The sequence below is a fragment of the Podarcis filfolensis genome (assembly GCF_964270895.1).
Source record: "Podarcis filfolensis genome assembly, chromosome: 9".
In the NCBI taxonomy this organism is placed as follows: Eukaryota; Metazoa; Chordata; class Lepidosauria; order Squamata; family Lacertidae; genus Podarcis; species Podarcis filfolensis.
The window spans coordinates 18,161,072-18,181,544 of NC_139610.1; the positions used below are offsets into that span (position 1 = coordinate 18,161,072).

The 20,473-nt window shown below is 39.2% G+C and overlaps 1 protein-coding gene across 9 annotated transcripts in view; it reads right to left on the reverse strand.

The window, feature by feature from the left end:
• The window catches only part of PDS5A (PDS5 cohesin associated factor A), a 51,985-nt gene that overhangs the window by 30,062 nt on the left and 1,450 nt on the right, over positions 1 to 20,473 (reverse strand). For all 9 annotated transcript variants that reach the window (XM_083630086.1, XM_083630083.1, XM_083630082.1 and 6 more), the window contains exons 2-9: positions 20,271 to 20,441; positions 6,272 to 6,475; positions 5,586 to 5,672; positions 5,114 to 5,211; positions 3,501 to 3,627; positions 2,219 to 2,299; positions 1,083 to 1,223; positions 612 to 727 (exon numbers count right to left, since the gene is read on the reverse strand). In XM_083630086.1, coding sequence (XP_083486212.1) covers positions 612 to 727; positions 1,083 to 1,223; positions 2,219 to 2,299; positions 3,501 to 3,627; positions 5,114 to 5,211; positions 5,586 to 5,672; positions 6,272 to 6,475; positions 20,271 to 20,441 — 1,025 coding nt within the window. The remainder of the gene's footprint in view (positions 1 to 611; positions 728 to 1,082; positions 1,224 to 2,218; positions 2,300 to 3,500; positions 3,628 to 5,113; positions 5,212 to 5,585; positions 5,673 to 6,271; positions 6,476 to 20,270; positions 20,442 to 20,473) is intronic.

Consider the following 20,473-nt stretch of genomic DNA (forward strand, 5'->3'; position numbering starts at 1 on the left):
AAGGGATTTGCTTGTTGGTGCACCTCACCTTTAAAAGTTGGCCCGTAGCCACCTGTGCTATATATAACTATCAAAAACATAAATGCTACTACTTGTATGTAGTGTACATAGTTATTCCAGGGAAACCGTATACTGTTACAGCATATAAAGGCAGCAGGGAATACAGTGGTACCTTGGTTTAAGAACAGCTCTGTTTACGAACAATTCGGTTTAAGAACTCCGTAAAACCAGAAGTAGTATCCCAGTTTGCAAACTTTACCTCTGTCTAAGAACGGAATCCAAACGGTGGAAGGGCACTGCCGGCAGGAGGCCTCATAAGGGAAAGTGCGCCTCAGTTTAAGAATGGTTTCGGTTTAAGAATGGACTTCCGGAATGGATTAAGTTCGTAAACTGAGGTACCACTGTATACTATTAGGCAAGACCTAAACTGAGCTTTGCTTCAAGATGTGAACTCGAGTCCTATCTGAAAATAGAAGTAGGTCTAACAATATGTAGCAGATAGCCATGACCATATGAAAATCATTACAGATTTTTTTTTAAAGAGATGAATGGTAGGAAGAGAGCTGCTTTGAGACCAGAACAATTAAAAACACATTTGTATGTTTTCTCACCGGCCAAGAAAGCACTGCCAAAGCGGACGGTTCTGCGTTGCGAGGTCAGAATCCTTAGAACCAAATAGCTTAGCTAAAAGGCGAACAACAGCTAAACGTTCCTCTCCATCGTTGCTCTACAGTTTGAAGACAACAAAAAACAGAATTGGAATTAAATACTATCAAAACGAAACAAATATACAAAAATCAAAGTCATGTTATTCAACTATTGGATTCTTGCCTTTTGAAAAACCAAAGCAATACAAACAAGTATTCCAGCTCACAGACTCCTATGAAGAGCTCTCTCTCTGTATTATGCAATGCCATCTTAAAGCCGTAGAGCATGCAAAGCTACTGTTTCAGAAACATGAGCCCAAAGCACCACTAAACAGGTGGATCTAGTTGCTTGGTTTTTGGGAACCTAAACTGTTGTCACAGCCTCATGCTGGGGACCTCCAAATATGTAAATATTAAATAACTAATTTCACTTACCTTCAGTTTGAACTCAAGCTGTGGCATGACGGACAGCAATAAATTAGGATCAACAGCAAAAAGCTCCTGAATTAGATCAAATATATGCTCTGACAAGTCACTTACAGAAGACTTTCCTAGTACCAGGACCTGGTTAAAAAACTAAGAAAAAAAGATATTATTAATAAGGTGCTTAAAAAAAAAAGTTTATGAATAGAGATCCACAAATTTTGGCTGGTTTTTGTAGGTAAGTATTTGCGCTTGCCACCAATCTTGTTTGTCCCACAAACTGAAGGAAGGGCAGGCAAAGCCCGATGTCTGACATCTAGCAGAGCTTCAGGGGGACTCTGTAACAGTGAAACATGCCTCCAAAGCACATCACAAGGTGAGCTTCCACCTTCTTGTACTATGGCAGGCTACAGGGCAGGGGGGCATGTTCAAGCACACAACAAAAGCCACTGAGATTGCCTGCCCAGAGCTGCAGGAAGGAACCGGAGTAGGTTGCAACAAATCCTACTTAAGCGCATTAATTTTAGGGCATAACTGCTCTGCAGATTCCAATGTTTAAAACCAGCTTTCAACTAAAAGCTCAGACTATCAGCATAAGCAGTGTTCCAGCAGGAGACATTCACATAATTCTATGCCCACATGGACATGACTCATTCTCTGTCTGTGCTTCATCAATATTATTTGCTGAGTGTCTTCTAATCAGGAACTTGCCTGGCAGCCTGTGGAAAGCCCCATGTCAAATTCTCTGTCTCCTAACAGGAGAAAAAAGTCCAATGTTCAGCAACCACAATGTTGCCCTGTTTCCTCCAATATGCAAATACAGCATATCAATGCTAGCAACAGCACCACAATTCCATATGCTATATATTTGTCAACAACACGATTGTTGGATTTGTCTTCTCTGGCTGAAATAAGGAGAGGGAGAACAGCATGTGCACTAAGAGTAGCAGAGCCACATTATCCACTGCGATTCCATAGCTGGGTAGACACAGAAGAGGACTGTGGCTGCTGTCCTAACTCAGAGAGAAAAGGGGAAAGGAAAATGCCTATTCTGATGGTTTAAATTTATTCAATCAAACAAAACAGTGGCATATCAAAGCAGTTAAGAGGGTAGCAGTTAATGGTATGTTGATGCATTTATTACTTACATTGGCAATGCATGGCTCAATGGTCTGGACCGTCCTTTTCAACAGGACTTTTGAAAGATCAAATGCCTGTTTATTAAGGTTCTAGAATACAGAGGGAAAAAATTAAGTGGGGAAAATCCAGCTATTTGTTAGTGAGCAGCATAAAATAGTACTATTCATTCTACAGAAATGGATCAGTTTGAGCAGAAAATAAACCAAAGGTTCTAAAAACTCCCTCCTACACAAATGTTTTATACATACTTCTAATTAGCTAAAATATGTAACTTAAAGTTTTATATAGCAACTTATCTTTAAAGCAAAACATTTTAAATGTGAAAGGCACTATGTAATGAGCATATAGCTCATAATATTAATCTTATTAAGGTTAATATTTGCCTTGATGCCGAAATAAAAAATACATAAATGACTGGTGTAAGGGAGAACAGATATATATCCCATATAAAGCAAGACAGGGGTTCTGTTGATACATATTCTTTCTCCCAGAATGGAGTGATCCTCACATTCACATATGCCTTCACTTCCCCCACCCCGCTGTTTTTTTTTATATACTCAAAATAGTCTTAAATCCATTATCTGAACTTTCAATTAGAGAACAATATGACACATTTTCTAATTCACATCTTTGAGTTGAAGCAATTGTTTTATCTATTCTGGCAACCCTATTGATTCACAAGTTGTCAACTGCACACACCCAAGATTAAAACATGGCAAGTTCCTAGGACAGCTGTTTCCAAGCCGCCCACTAGATGTTGTGAACTACATCTCCCACCATCCCAGTTTAACTGGGCATGATAGGAAGGTGATGGGAATTGCAGTCCAAACCATCTGGAGAGCACTAGGTTGGAGAAAACTGCCTTCTTCTCTACCTAGCTTCCCATTTAATGACTTCCCCCGTTCTGTTCCCATGGAGCCAAGCACTACCCAGCACTTAACCTAAACTGAATCTTGAACAGATCTGTTGGGTCGCAGGAGAGATGTTGTATGCAGCCTACAGGAAGAAAAACAGAGGGCAGACATACCTGGGGCTTCTCCAAATCAGCACACTATAATTGCTCAGTCCCAGCATCTCTCCTATGAATCAACTGAGTACCTCTACATCCAGAATTGAGGAAGCAGCAACAAGGTATATGCACAGAGGGAACAAGGAAAGACAAAGGAGGGAGGGAACAAGCAACTTTTGCAGTTCTCTGGACAAAACATCGAAATGGACACAGAAGTAAAGCTATGCTACTGAAGCACGAGTGGGGAGAGGGTTGTTGTTGTTGTTTTTTACTTTGCAAACCTTGTGGGCAGGGATGAGGTTGATAAGAATTGAGTCCAATAGTTCTTGAGTAACTCCATCTCCTTCCATGATGATAGAACTCATCAAATCTAGCATGTGCATTTGTACTTTCTGGTTGTGGCTATTGCTAAATATAACATCAAAATTAGAATACATTGATTTAGCAGTACCAATATAACCAACTAATAACAGATCCTTGTTACTAAATGACACAATTAAATCTCACATCCTTTAACATATATCTGTTGATAAAAGCAATTAGGTCATTGTAACTGACATTTTCCTCCTAAGCTGAGTCACAATCGGTCACATGATGACCTCTCCCTGACCAATATACCATGCTGGATGGAGGTTACACCACACTAATCATTCCTCTGTTTATTCCCTCAAATCACACTGCCTCAATACAGCTTTGTATACTTTAACAGTCTTGTCTCCTTTAATGACAACATTAATCCATTGTCTAAATCTTATTTTTATAATGAAGTGAGGAGGGTATCTGTTACAAGAGTTCCTGAGGGAGTGTTGTGCTATTTTGCGCATAGAAACACAAACTCCCAATGGACTCCCAGTCAATTCAGAGTGAGACTACCCAGTGTCAGGGTGATGGTCAGGTTTTGCTCCCAATGAAACAATGCCTCCAACTGTAGCATTCCACTAGATTGACAGAAGTAGGCCTCAAGAGTACTTTGACACAGAACCCACACACACTGCCTTGTTGTGCAGAGGAGAGGGGGAGAGAGGCCAAAATTTGACACCCCTTCCCCAGCCCTCCTGCTACCTTCCCAAAGCTGGCTAAGCAAGGCACCAGGCTTTGAGAAGGAGGTGTGAGACTCAGGCATGGTCCTAGACCTAGAGCATTCACACCTCCTTCCCAAAGCTGGGAATGTGCTAACTAGACTTTGGGAAGAAGGTGGGATTATAGGACCCTGCCAGAGCCCTCACACTTCCTTCCCAAAGCGCAGCACCTCCTTTCCTGGCTCTGGGAAGGCAAGTGGGGGTGGGGGGAGTCATGTGTTGTTGAGGGCCGCCAAAAAAGCACTGAGGGCCCCACATGTTATGACTGTCCTGGAATAGAGGAACTAAAATTGTCCCCAGTTCTGTGGGAAAGTAAATTTTGCCACTCCTACAACTGTCTTGCCATTTAGAGCTAGGGTGTTTTGTCCCACAGAATTTAATTGGAAAGATAACGAACAAAGCCCTCTCCAGGTCTCATTAATGATCACATTAGACTCGTTGTAGAACTCTGAAAACTAGCATTTGTATCTCTCTCTCTCTCTCTCTCTCTCTCTCTATATATATATACACACATGCACACGCACACACTCAACATAAATATAGCTATGGGTGACAAGGTACAGTTCTCAGCTATATAAATATAGCAGAACATAGAAAAACTGCAACTCCTAAGGTACTTTCTTTTAGTGTTGCCAATATTGATTTATAATATAAAATTGTAATAAATCTTAATCAAGTAATATTTCTTTCCTGGGTCACTAAAACTTTAGACAATCCTGGAATACATAAACCGCAACTATATTATTATTTTGACATTTTTTAATTTTTAAGTTGCATGCAAGGATTGCACAAGAGGTCAAAGTAATCCAACTTACTTGATAACTGAAAAGAGAGTCCTAAAAAGCTGGATAAAAATTTCATTGCAATCTTCCAACTCAAAGCAGATGTTGTAAGATTTAACCCAAGCTAAATTCTATAACAAAAACAAAGCATTAAATTACAGTTCAGATCTGAACTATGTATACGCAAATGTTGATAATATGCATTAAAATTTCAAAGTAGTCTGCCAGTATGATCAACTAAGCAGTTCTGTTAAAAGGCCAAAACCCTAATTTCTAAATTCAGGAAACATGGATTTATCCATTTATGTAATCTTTTGCTCTAATAATATCCAAATAGTTTCATAGGCTGACATATCTGGACGCCATTAATATAAATCTAGGATCAGAGCCAGAAGTTTGGTTTCTGTAACAAGCATATACACTATTAAACTGCAACTTTCACAAGTCCAAATTCCTTTGACCACAAGGAATTAACATGTATAAATAAAGTATAGTAAAAAGTTACCTCTAGTAAGTAGAAGTATCTGTTAAATTGGGGGCTCTTTGTATCCTCCAATCCTTTTAACTGTCTTGTAATAAACAAGAATATATCCTGCAAAACAAAAAGGAAGTGAACGTTTTACAGATGTACTCTGATATGTTAACATTGCTAACTGTATAGTTCAAGTTCTTTATATTATAAATATTATACTCGCTACTGGGGAAGTTTCACAAAGGCCTTGTTCAGACTAACAATGGTTTTAACAAGAATAAGCCCCAACAAGGCTTTCACACTTCTCCAACACAGATCTGCTCATGGCTTCCACTTCCACTTTTTATTAACCACAGTTTGTCAATATATGTGAACCTGAACAAACAGTGGCTAATCTTAACTATGGTTTGCACTAACAAGCTAAATACAAATGATGGGTTACAAAATGGCTTGTTTCTATAAATCATAGTTAAGATTAACCAGTTTAGGGTGAATCAGAACAGTAGTGAAAGTTTCTGAACTCTTTTGTGCAAATGCACTAGAGAGGGACAAGAATGCCAACCTGAGACTTATTGCAGTATGATCTCATAATGAGAAACCATATTTTTATCATTACATCCAAAGGAGGCTAACGTCTGTCTTTGATGCAGTGAGACAACCCATGAATTTCCTGAATATACAACTGAAATGGGTTGAGATTATTCGCAAACATAGTTTACCTTGAGTTTGTCATGGGACGTATATGGTGCTTCTGGGGCATAAATTCGAAAGATATCAGCCAAGCAACATGCTACAAGGAGACGGACATCTTTATTGGGATTCCTGAGGAAGAATTCTGATGCAAGGTGCAAGGCTAACGGGAGATATTGTTGTTTCTCATCTTCTGAATCCTGGTCCATGTCCATAAACGTTTTGACTACCATCTATGAGTAAAAATATGAACACTTCTAATTTTCATTAAGCATTGCTCTCTCCAACTTCTACTGCAATAAACAATTTATTCAACATATTGACACTACAAGTTTATATAACATACACCAATTCAGTATTTGTTAAGCTTATTTTATTTACTATTATTTACTGTTATTCATTACACAGGGTAGGCCTGAAGTATGCACAAAATCTGCAGTACAAAAAAAATCACATGAAAAACCCAAGTGGAGACCCCAAAAATAGTCTAATAGTAACTGAGGGAGGAAACTGACAACTGGATGGAAGGGAATAGAATGCATGGCTGGAACAAGACAGAAAATCATAGACAGAGGGTATACAGAACCATCTCATTGTCTTGATAGTTCACTTTCTGATTCACACTGAGATGCTAATAAGAAATGTCCTCAGAGATGGAAGAAAGCTACCTACAGATATCAACTGAAAAATAAAGAATTTACTAGAGCTGGTACTAAACACAAGAGTGTCCATCTCAACCTTACAAACACACAAACAAGCAAGCATATCCCACAACTGCCTGATTAGGAGGACCGAGTAGGCTTAGTAAGCATGAAATGTTGACTGATTGTTGCGGGAGGAGGGAGGGGGGATAGAATGAGGTGGCTGGGACCTTGAACAGCAACTCTTCACAGTACAATATTTTGTTGCAGAGCCCTACTTGTAAATACTAATTTATGGAGTTTGTTGAACTTTCAAGTTATTGCTCTGATTTCTAGATGAAAAGAAATGTTAAATACCAATGGGTCAATGATCCTTTAATTCTGATTCATCTTCTAGATGACTAGGCAGTCCTTTCAGAAAAACTACAACTGCACAACAAGGCCACAATAGCAGTATTTCTCTCATGCACAGTCTACTTGACCATCCTTCCTCTATGTCTTAACTGAGATTAGCAGATTTTCTAAAGAATTAACTGTTGAATAACTGCACTAAATAACACTGGTACATTACTTTTTGTAACTTGAATTCAATAAAGTAGATACTGATTGTTGAACTATGTAATTATTTAATTTCTACTAAAAAATATTTTACAAGACATTTGTGCTTTATGTAAACCAGGATATCAAAGTTCTGTGGGGGGGGGGAAACACCCACCTACACAAAAACACAAGCCAAATACATACAAAAAAACCACTAACTTCTCCCTCATGTTGCACTATTAGGAATTTGGGAATACAGTACAAACATTATAAGTAAGCACTAGTAGATCACTAGATTACAATTTGTAATGTTATCAAGACATGCAACAGGATTAGTTAATATTTCTTTTACAAAACAGCATATACTCATTAAGCAATAAGTACATGCCTGTTTAGAATGTGTTACAAAGACAAACTCAAACAGATACGTTTTGAATATCAGGACACTTTGTTAATTATTTCTCCCCTTTAATAATGTTTGCTCTCTACAATGTCCACCCCCATTATACACGATCCAAGTGATTATTGTAATTGAGCAACAATTGTGTGTAAAGCAATCTAACACAGCCTTATAATTTGCTATTCACCTGCTAGCTTGGAACGAACAGCCAAATGGCAAACAGCCCAAGCAACATGTGCGCCACTCACAAATATTATGCCAAGTTCACGTTTGCAGGTGATGTGTGCAAGTGCTACAAATATCTGCTACCATGTCAGGTTGTACATATATCTCAATCATAATTTCCCCGAAGAACTACTAATTCTTGAAAGCAGAATTAAGTTGGAGCGCACATCAACAGTTTAGTCTGGAAGTAACCAGTTTGCTTCAATTCACTGCAACGCTCAGCTTCTGAACTTGAAAAACTGAAAGAAAGAAGTATGGCAAATTTCAATAGCCAAGATATGGTAACCCAATTTGGCACAATGGCTCCTGAGATTAAGAAGCAGGATTTTATATGCTTGGATACCACTGGACCCCATTTTGAATCAAGATGACGGATCAAACTTTTCAAAACTTTTTCAAATCTACACTGATTCTCAGTGAGAGTTATTGTTGGCTTCTCAGATTCCCAACCCATACCAGGCACTCTCCCCCCCCCCCATGCCTTTATTTGAACATTACTAACTTCTGAAGGACGCGGGTGGTGCTGTGGTCTAAACCACTGAGCCTAGGGCTTGCCAATCAGAAGGTCATGGGGTTGCATCCCCGTGACAGGGTGAGCTCCTGTTGCTCGGACCTAGCTCCTGCCAACCTAGCAGTTCGAAAGCAAGCCAAAGTGCAAGTAGATAAATAGGTATCGCTCCGGCAGGAAGGTAAACGGTGTTTCCATGCGCTGCTCTGGTTTCGCCAGAAGCGGCTTAAGTCATGCTGGCCACATAACCTGGAAAAACTGTCTGCAGACAAACATCAGCTCCCTCGACCAGTAAAGCGAGATGAGAGCCGCAACCCCAGAGTCGTTCGTGACTGAACTTAACTGTCAGGGGTCCTTTACCTTTTAACTTCAGAAAGGCTACATTGGGCACCCTCCAAAAGGCCCCTTCCCCTGGAAATTAGATTAAGGTTCCATTTCAGTTTCTACTGGGGGAAGGGCAGATAGAATCACTAAACATTGTGGCAAAATGAAACTTTGATCCAATCTACTGGCAATTTGATTTAGTTTAACTTTGCAATTCCTGGTAAACATCTACATATTTCCCCACAAGGGACATCTCAGTCATCAGACTTTATGCTGACTAGCCACTGGGCTGAGATCCCTTGTGATTTCACGGCAACTCAGTGGTGGGGAAATTGAATAGTAATGACCGTTCACAGCTCACAACCTTTCTCCTTTGTAATTTAATGCCTCTTCTGTCCAGCCATATTCATAATGAGCAGTGTTTGAAATTAGCCAGCCGCATTTTGCACCTGGCTTTAAACAACTTGTGACCAAGTGATGATGCCTGGGTACCTGGATGGCACCTGACGTCTCCACCATCAGGAGGTGCATGTCTGGAGTCACTGTATCTGGGCTGTTTTCACACATCAATACCCCTTCCTGTAGAATTATATCAGTTATATTTTATCTGCACAATCTGAAAGAATATCTGGAACCAAAATGCTTTTTCTGTGCAGCCTGAGCAGGAGCAGTCACCATCAAGAAAAAGAGGTAGGAAAAGGCCAAGATATATGTGGATTGTCCCTGGATCAAGTGACTCTTCAAGTTCTCAAAGCTCTTAACCTAGCTCAAGGTTGTCATCTGAACTAGCCAGATGTTTAACTGAGAATCAATCATGTTGGTCCATCATTTGAAAAATAAGACTTTAGAGCTGTCTTGCCCCAAAATGGCAACTAGACATTCCCTTTTGGTGACCGTAAAGAGCCATTGGCGCCTAGCTTATATATCTGAGTTTCTAACAATGAAAACGAGATCACCCTTTTTCAGGAAGTATATTCCTATACCTGAGTAAAGGTATATATTTGCATTAAATATAGCAAAAGTAGTATTTAAATTATGTTCCGTGAGAAGTCTGGTGCTCTGGGAGAAGAAAATACATTGTACATCAACTATTTAGGGAGAACAGCCTATTTCAAGCAACATTGCCTTCTGATATTATTTTGAAATAGCACTGCTCTCATTGCTTGGAACAAAACCAAAACAGATATAGTTCTGGGGCATGTGCAAATTTCCAATTCAAAGGAGATTCTTGGTAATGAAACCCGCAAAGTTCCTCAAATTAATTTAAGCCATCAATTAAAAGAAAATCCTATATGTAAATACTGTGTATACATTTTTCACATATTGGAAGTATGGAAGCTAACAATGAATCTAGATGAATGAATCTAATTAAAAAAAACTAACGGTTGTATCCAATGCTGTGCCAGCATGGTTCCACATGGAACTTTTGTTTCCTCTCCACCCCCCAGGCACCCCCTACATCTTCTCCAGAGGGTCCCCAAACCCTTAGGAGCAGACTTTGAGAGCAAGCAAGAGGCTGAACTGGACAGAAAGTGGAAGCTCTGTTGCACAGAAATATGTTGCATCAGTAGGGCTGCAGTGTTACACATGATCCTAAAGCTTGCATGGATAAAACTTTGTACTGTTTTCCAAAAACAAAAAAACAAAAAACACACCACCCCTGCATACTGGTGTTCAGACAGGTCATGCTCAGGAAAGGAGAACACACTGTCCTATCACATATGGGCACACACTGTCCTATCACATATGGGCAGAAGAGGAGATCCATTAAGAAGACTTTCTATTCTATTTGAAAGTTTAATTGCTGTTGGCACTCATAAATGGTTTGGTAAGACTACTCTTACGTTTTTTTTCATAATCAAGGACACAATGATTATGAAATTAATAGAAATAAATCAGCAGAAAGAAGTAATTAAGTAGGTAAAATACTTAGCGACTCATTTTTGCATGGGCACGAGACAAGTGATGTGCTAGCATGTACTGTACTTGATCCATTACAGTAAGACTAAATGGGGCACTCTATAGTGCTAAAATTATCTTCCTCCAAATCCCAAGGGAAACTATAAGGCGAAGGATACGAAGAAAGTATTTTGAATACACACTTCACATCCAAAAACTGAGAGAAAAGTGGGTGCCTACCAATTTGCTATCAGGAACTATTCTGCCACTTTATCTTGCTCGGGGGTAAGCCCAACTCTGAGGAGTTTCACTTCAGAGTGTAGATGTGGCCTCCCTGAATGCTGCATGCCACACAGAAGGCTAAGCTAGAAATCTTTTCCATTACACAAAGCTCCCTGTACATAGAAGCCTAAATGTGTCCAGAAGCATTCAGTCATGAGAGCACCCACTTGTAGTCTGAAGTGGTACTGGTTGACCACTTTAGTATGAAGTGGGCCTTAAGTTCAAACAGCTTTTTACTGCAGAGATTTACTACAATAAGCAGCACCTGGGTCCTGTAGAGCAAAGACTCCTGGGGAACTATGAGGAGGGACAGCACCAAAGGTTCTACATATAAAGGACATACCAAAGTCTGTGACACAATTTCAATTTAAGAACTAATTTATCCAAAGCAATTTATAAAGCCACAAACATCACTAGATGCAGTAAAAAAAATAGCACCCTATCATCAGCAAATCTGGCTACTTCACTGCTCACTTCTAACTCCAAGCAATTTATGAACAAATTAAAAAGAACCGGCCCCAATACTGATCCTTGGGGGACCCCACTTTTTACATCCCTTTAATGAAAGAACTATCCATCTATTTCTACTCTCTATGACAGGACCTTCCTGCTTGGCAGGGGGTTGGACTCGATGGCCCTTGTGGTCTCTTCCAGCTCTATGAGTCTATGATTCCCATCATTCCTTTTTAAAGATTGGGATTACATTTCCAGTGTGCTATTTTTCTGGAAAAAGAGTTGCTGGAACTCACCATGAATGCCTTTCTCTTTCTCTTAGAATGGCAATGGCACCCACTGAAGAGGTGCCAGAACTGAGTTTTGGAGAGTTCCCCCAGAAAAAAAGCCCTGCATTTCCAGACCTCAGGTATGGAAGCTGATATTACGGACAAGATACATATTTTTGTTAAAAGCAGCTATTTCACTTTTGAAATCTTTAAGAACTCTCAGATGGCTGTAATCTGGACCCTGTTATTTGTCAGTTTTTATTCTGTCAATAAGGCCTAGGATTTTGTCTCGTCATGACTATTTGTCTTAGTTCCTCAAACTCACTTCCTGTGAAAGGCAAGGGGATCTCACTGTGAAGACAGATGTAAATAATTCATTCAGTGCAATATTATACATAATCCACTTTTAATCACACCTTTGGTTCCCTTGTAGTTCAAAGGTCCACAAATAAAATTACATGGCATCCAAAATTATTCAGGAAGCATTTCCTAACTTTGTCCTTGCTACTGTCTTTTGTCTTCCAAATGATGTCAACTCAGAACTGCTGTTCCTTTAATTTTAGTAAGTGTACATATGACGACAGCCTTAGAATATTAAGTCAAGCTTAATTGGAGATGAAGAACAAGAATATTGTTAGGCTTCACTAGACTAACATCTCAGTTTAATCCAGGCATAGGCAAACTCGGCCCCCCAGATGTTTTGGGACTACAGCTCCCATCATCCCTGATAACTGGTCCTGTTAGCTAGGGATGATGGGAGTTGTAGTCCCAAAACATCTGGAGGGCTGAGTTTGCCTATGCCTGGTTTAATCCATGCTAATATTTTGCTTAGCTCTTTCCTAACTGCAACACAACATCAATGTAGGAAAATAGATTAGAAGCAGATACAAAACATTAAACTTCATCAATCAATCAATCAATCAATCAATCAATCTGGTATACTACTTTAACTTTTGGTATATGAAGGGTCCTGTCACATGGTTTAAAAGAAAATACTATTATTTTTTCTATTTTCCCCTGACTCTTACCAACATAAGAAAACTTCAATAGCTGGAATGAAGACTCCATCACTGCATCAGGAAAATAACATTTTTATTTTTGCTTACTTCATTGTACCAGCTGTTGAAACCAGTAGCTATATCAACTTGTGCCAAAAACACAACAGATCAAGAATGTGGGTCAGGTTTTGACCTACGGCATGGATGGCTTATTGGCTCAGTGCCAAATTTATCATTAAAGGTCTGGATTTCCTTGAACACTTCTGTAATGAATTTATATTTTGTTAAATATAGTGCATGCTATATTAAATACCCAAGTTACATATTTCAGCTAGGTAAGAGATCATTTTCCATATTTGTTAAGTTCTCATGTTTCGGGGGGAAACTCTTTGTACAAAAATAACTGGCACATGTAACCGTTGAAGCTCCTGTTTTGAATTTAGTACATCCCTTTATTGTTGCCCTTACTGTCCATTTCATTGCATTTTTATATGATATGCTATTGTCAGATGACTGTTAAATTAATCAACTGAAGTGATATAGCCTTATGTCATTTGAAGATTTATTTTTAAACAAATCTATTTTCCTTCTTTTTTGGTCTTATTTCTTATAAAGAAAAAATTCTTGCATTTACCAAACTTTTTTGAAGACCAAATGTAAGCAAGTACTTTAAAACAATATCCATATTAAGCATCAATTAATCAATCTTTATTGCGGTCAAAGACCAGACAACAAAAATAACATAAACAACATGTACTACATCAGCATGAAGGGGCAGACGCGGTAGACAAAATAGAAAATTCCCTATATACTTATTTACATTAAGTATTAAGTATACCATCCTAGATATATCTGTAATTTCATGCTAAAACATAGGTTATTGTTCACATTGTTACTATCAGAGAGTTACCTCAAAGCTGCCTTAAAAAAAGAGAGATGCAATCAACTAAGTCCTACTCAGAGAAGTCCCGTAGAAATTAGTGAATCCAAGTTAGCCATGTCCATTAACTTCAATGGATTTACTCCGAGTAGGACTAGCACTTAATAACACTCAGTGTTTTCAGAAAGCAGACTATGATAAAGACAATGACTTAAAAGATCATAGAAGCTGAACAATTTAATGCAGTTCTCACTCCAAATATATGGCTGCTGCATATGTTCAGTCTTTAGGGACCCTGCTTGCTTTTTGACGCTTTTGCTTATGTTGCCAGGAGACTATCACAGTGATGCTACTGCACATGCAAGTTTGCCATTATAATTACTGCTGTGCGTATGACAGGAATGTTGCTATAGCTGATGAAATACTTTCATTTCCAGTACACCTCAAAGACTCAAATGAATTAGTCTAAAAGCATTTCCTTCAGGACCAATGACATAATGATGCTCACAATCAATAATCTATTCAGAAGCACATACGCACAAATATAATCAAGATGTTTTTACTTCTAGACTAGTGTTCTGTCCCAGTGAAAATCAGGCGGCTGACTAATGCAAAATGAACACAACTTCCAAGTAAGAAGACGGTCACCCACACACTGTTTTACTTGTTTACACTTCACTTCTCCTAACATGGGACTAGCTAGGAGCCTGTTTCATAGCTGACATTGCTCTGCACATCAGTCTCCAACACTGGAATATTAAACAGTGATATGGTGACTTTATCCATGGTCCACATTTATTCTCCCAAGTCTTGACTTTAAATTATTACAGACAGGATGGAGGGGAAACAAACCAGAGAGCAGTTACAGATAGCTATCTATATTCTTATCTGAGAGCACATTCAAAAAGTTTGTGACTGGAACACTGGTATACCTAGCCCTGACGTTGTACCAAGCCACAGAGTTCCCAGTGAAAGAACCAAACCCCTTAAAAATCAAGGAACTTGAAGAGCAAGCTGAGTCCCCTGAATCCAATGCTGAGGATTCTTCTGAGATACCCTCTGGGCTGGTACCTAAAGATGAACCCATGAGACTGGACCTCCGCCTCCTTGTTCTTGATTCTAATCTCCCTGCACTGCAGCCTAGAAAAGCTTCCTGAAATATTGACCTTGGGCTGTTGGACCTAGACTGATCCTCAGTGCCTGAACCTGGTTTGTTTGGACTTTGCTGCATTTAAAACGCTTGTACGTTGGTGAGTACCTCTGGTGAAAGGCTGAATTCTCCTGTAACTAGGACACTAGCCCCTAAAGGAATCCCCTACATGACAAACACATTTAGAAGACCTGCAGAAAGTGTTTAGTGAGTTAAGCAGTCTATTAATTGACTGTTTGGTGCTAAATTGTTCAATCATCTACAAAAATACAACATACTGTAATTTCTATAAGTCTTATGAAAAAACAACTGTAGTTGCAGTAGAATGCTGAGTTGCTGAGAACTGAGTGTCCATAAGCAACAAATGTTTACCATTACCACATGGCATTACATTGGCATAATAATGAATCACATGGCTTTCATTTTTAGGTCTGAGGAATTAAATTAGATAGCCAGCATTAAAATTGAGCCAGGCTCAACAGAAAGTAATTACCCCCATCAACTGAGACATGAAATTAAGCTCTGAATTCCTTAGAAATATTATCTAAATAGCTGATTATGAACTGCTAATCAATTGCATTTAACATTACCATTCACAATTGGAACAAGTGATAGTATTGTTAAGAATTCTTTCTCAATTAAAGCAATCAGCAACTACTAAAATGCAGATGTTTTAAAGCCCAGAACCCTCTCAACTAAAATGTGAAAAATGGATTGCTCCTAGTTATGTTTCTTTACCACATACAGACAATGACCATTTTGTACATGTTCAAAGCACACACACATCGTCACAAACCCAGAAGTGGCAGGAAAAGGGGGCAGAACAGAGTGAACTTATACGCACTCTGCTGTCGCACACGTTGACCCAGAATGCAACCCCCACACAAATTTGGACTTGCCTGTATATAGTTCCCATGATTATTTTATGTGCATACACATTCCCTTTGTACCACACTACCATGTCTTACCAATACATTTCTCTGTGACATCCTTTATCAGATATATCTATCCATATTATTTACTTTTTTAACCACCTAACTCAAGCATGCACAATTACCCCTTTTCCACATTTTCTATCTTCTCATCAATTCAGTCAGTAGAATTCCCATTTCCTACAGCTGCATGTCTTTGATTAACAAAATACACAAACTTTAATGCTTGTGTTTCCTGTGCCTTTTAGCCACACATTCCTTGTACCATGCATCTTACACACACACACACACACACACACATACACACACACACACACACACACCCTCTCATATGCCTGCCTTTTCCTTTAATACAATTCTTTCATGTTCATCTTTAACAGACATAATTTAAGCCAGAAAGCCTGGAACATGCAAAGTAACAATATAGGAGAGTGCCTCTGATTATGTGCAGAAAGCATGCAGTGTTTCTCAACCTTGGGTCCCCAGATGTTGTTGCACTACAACTCCCATCATCCCTGAACTCTGGCCTTGCTAGCTGGGGATGATGGGAGCTGTAGGCCAAATACATCTGGGGACCCAAGGTTGAGAAAGGCTGCTATAGAGTATACAGAACAGTAATCTAACCCAACATTGTGACAAAACTCTCTGCTCAGAGTACTATATAGTGCAACAAGGGAAAGTTCCACACATGTAGTAGGCTTGTTACCTTATCCTAAGGAATCAAAAAGAGTTTCAGCACTCACAACTTCCTTAAACCTTCACAAACCTTATCCCCAATGCATTGTATTTGTTATCAAGATCCTGCAAATAGGTAGAGAGTGGCAAAGGAATGAGGTAGTTGGGGACGGGGAGAGAAACCATACTCAAGCCAAAACAAAACAAAAGCATCACACACTGCGCTTCTCCTTCTCCCAAATGCTTCTTGTGAAAATGCTGACCCCAATTTCATCATTTGCACATGGAGTAGCAAGTTCGGGTGTTTGTTTCAAGACTGGTTCTCACCAACAATTTAACTTAGTTGAGAACTTGAATCTTCATGTCACTGGCAATGCTAACATTATTAACCAGTGTTGCTCAAAAGCATGCCAACATTTTGATGGCTGACTTAAATTATTTTTGCTCAGTTCATGTCCCCAGACACATCCTTTACCTGAAGCATGAATATGACATCATCATCTGGACTTAAAGGCAGGATGACCTTGAAAAATTCTCTCTGGATTTCAACAGTTTTCAATCATCAACAGCCTGACCCTGGGCCAGTGCCTGCAGAATGCTTACTTCTAGGATGCTACTGTGCAGCTACACTGAACATCTTATGAAATAAACTCACTGGTGTTTACATGTATCTGCATGTTTCTGACTTCCACCCAGAACATGCCTGTGTCCTTGCTTACAGGACGTCTCCTTTTTAAAACTACTTACAACAGATAACATAACAGAAATACAAACACAAGGACCACCAGATGCAAACTCTGTTCTCATCTTCATTTTGGCAACATAATATCCAAAAGAACCAGCGAGAACATCAGGAACTCATTCACCCACTCATCTTCCAAACTGCAATGACTGCCTCTTTTTTACATAAGAAAAACTGGACAGTCACTTACATAGATGAATAAAAGGACAGAAATCTGGTATCAGAACTGTCAACATTCAGAAAGCAGTGGAAGATTGTGTCAGTCCCTCAGGCTACTTCGCCACCAACATGACCATTACCATTCTCCAGTAGCATCTAAGAGACCAACTAAGTTTGTTCTGGGTACAGTATAAGCTTTCGTGTGCATGCACACTTCTTCAGATACCTGAAGAATCTGAAGTATCTAAAGAACTGTGCATGCACACGAAAGCTTATACCCAGAGCAAACTTAGTTGGTCTCCAAGGCGCTACTGGACAATTTTTTTATTTCGACTGCGTCAGACCAACACGGCTACCTACCTGAATCTATTACCATTCTCTTTCAAGAAACTGCAAAGGGAAACTGCCATGTGAAATTACTAAACTGAATCAAAGAATTTTAGAGTTGGAAGTGACAACTGCAGGAATCTTTTGCCCAACATGGGGATCGAACCCCCAACTCTGATATTAAGAGTCTCATGCTCTACCAACTGAGCTATGTTTATTTATTGTTCCATTTAATAAACTAACTTTTCTTCAAGGAGATCAAAGTGTACATGGCTCCTCAACATTTTATCCTCATAACAACATTCTGAATTAGGTTAGACTGAGTGAGACTGGCTGACCCAAGGTCTGAGTGGGAATTTGAACCTAGCCCAAATATGACACATTAACCACCACAACATATTGGCTCTCCACCTGCAGCTTCCACTCTCCTCTTATGTGCAAAGGAAGGGCAGAACAGAGAGAAAGCAAGTCAGCCAAGGCTTGCCATGGCTCATTTCCAGTCTAAATTAAACTTCAGAATTATTGGCTGAACCTGGACATGTAGGGATCAAAATTTCATTGCCCTTGGGAAAGGGAACATAGTAAGTCAGGCCACAGTTATATTAGAACCACAGGCTCAGCAAAAGGAAATTTATTAAAAAAACAAACACATCTTAGCAGGTTGCTAAGTAGAGAACTAATAATTTTATCATGAGTTAGAAATTATGGAAGGAGCCAACACAGCAGACCTTTGCAGGAAAGATATAGAAACACTTTAACTTCACCAGAAAACTCCCTCACTTGTCCAAAATTAGTATGGAAACCAGACAACATGCCAAAGATACTGTAAACTGTTGAAGAGTGGAAGAGGATTAGCATTAGCAACAAGATGATACAAGAGCTAAACTTCAGGGCCTCTTTCTAGAGACATGCAAGCACAGTAATGCTACCTAGTTAGTGTCCAACTACAACATTAACAGAAGATACTGATAAACAATAGCTACAATATGAATGTAAGACCAACTGTCATTTTAAGCATCTGTATTTGCTCCAGCTTTGCAGACTATTCTGTTACAAGTTAATTTAATTGTTTAAAAGGCGGTCAGGACAGACCCATGGTTTCTATTTTGAAATATACTTATTTGGGATTAATTAAAACCAAACTGAAACATACAAACTACACATTTCACTGTCCATGTAATCTGTAACTAATGACAAGATAGTGTTTTCTCTTCCGTTTGCCACTAGCACTATTAAACTACCTCATTGGCAGCTCTCTCAAAACTTTTCAGAATACAGTATGGGCAAAACAGAATGCAGGCAAAACTTCAAATGATGGTGCCGGGGTGAAACATATTGGTTTCCTTCTAATATAGTATTAACTATAATATAGTATTAACTATGACAGCACTTGGATATACATGAACTACTACCAAAATCCTGACCAGACAACTGCGCAAAGGGAGACTTTACCATGATGACATAATATACACAGTGTTTGTTTCTTCTGGCTATTGCAGTCTCTCACTGTTGCAATGTAAGAACAGACTCACATTAAAACTACAATAAATAAATAAATCTACTCACAGTGTGTTAATGAAATTGACATGTTGCCTTCCCAGAACCTTAACGCCTGAAAGTTTCCCAGAGCTTGTAGGTCCAGAGGACTGCAACTCAATTGCCCAAACCACTGTCTCTTTCCCTTCTTAGGCAAGCAGAATGCTTACATGTCCAGTTGATAACCAAGCCCATGCACCCCTCTTCATTGGAGCTAAAGGCTACACTGGATTGCATCCTGGTTGACATAAGAACCAAGACCCTGCTACCTTACCAACATTCCTATGGCAGTCCATCAATGATCTTTCCTGTAGCCTTTCAATGAATGATCTCACCCTCACTTCCCACTCTCTTTAGTGAAGTGTGTGACATCCCAACACCACACAGGCTTTTGCAGAAGGAAGGGGGGGGGGGACTCTACAAAAATAAGCAGGAAGATTCATTGTTCCCCTTCCCAATATTAACTGCAACTGATCAGAAACTTTGGAAGGAGTAGCTGTCATTGGCAAGACTCTAAAGAGAACTGTGGAGCCCCAATATATGATTCAAGAACATCTACATTCAGCAATTACTTCCTTAGATGTGACAACATATAAAGCATTTCTAAACGTATCCCATCAGCATCTCAAAAGATTATAGTGACTTGGTGAAAAAACAGCTATTTTACAATCAGCAGGAACTAGAAATAATTTTATGTAACAGCTTGTCAACCAAGCAATGCTTGAGCTATGCCACATTTCTGAAAAAAATAGAACAAGAGTTCTTAAAAGTTATATAAACAGTCTTCTCTCGCCTTTAAACTTTAGAGATTTTCTACTAGCTTTAAGGATCATAAGCGTTGTATCTCAAAAAAATCATACTGGCATCCCACAACACTCTTGAAAATGAAAGTAAAGCTGCAGGTACAAGAGTAAAACAAGAGCGCAATCCTTAAGCAACAAAGCAAGATGAATCACTGTGACAATAACATCTGAAACCTTTCGCTTGCTCAAAGCCAATAAGACAATGGGTGGGAGAAAGAGCAATGGGAAGAGCGCAGAAGAAAACCTGATGAAGGGTGTATTTTAAAATGAAGAACAACATCTTACCTTCAAACGTTTGACTACTTCATCGTTCGTTATTTTATCTGTGATCTCCTTAACGCCAGGAGGGTAGAAGATGATTTTGCCGTCAGCAGGAGGCTTTGGTTGGGTGGATGGGAAATCCATCCTAGTGCTGCTGGTTATAAAGTTTCCTTCTCCACAGTCCTCTACCGGCCCCTATCGGTCAGAAAACAAAAGTTCAGCGGAAT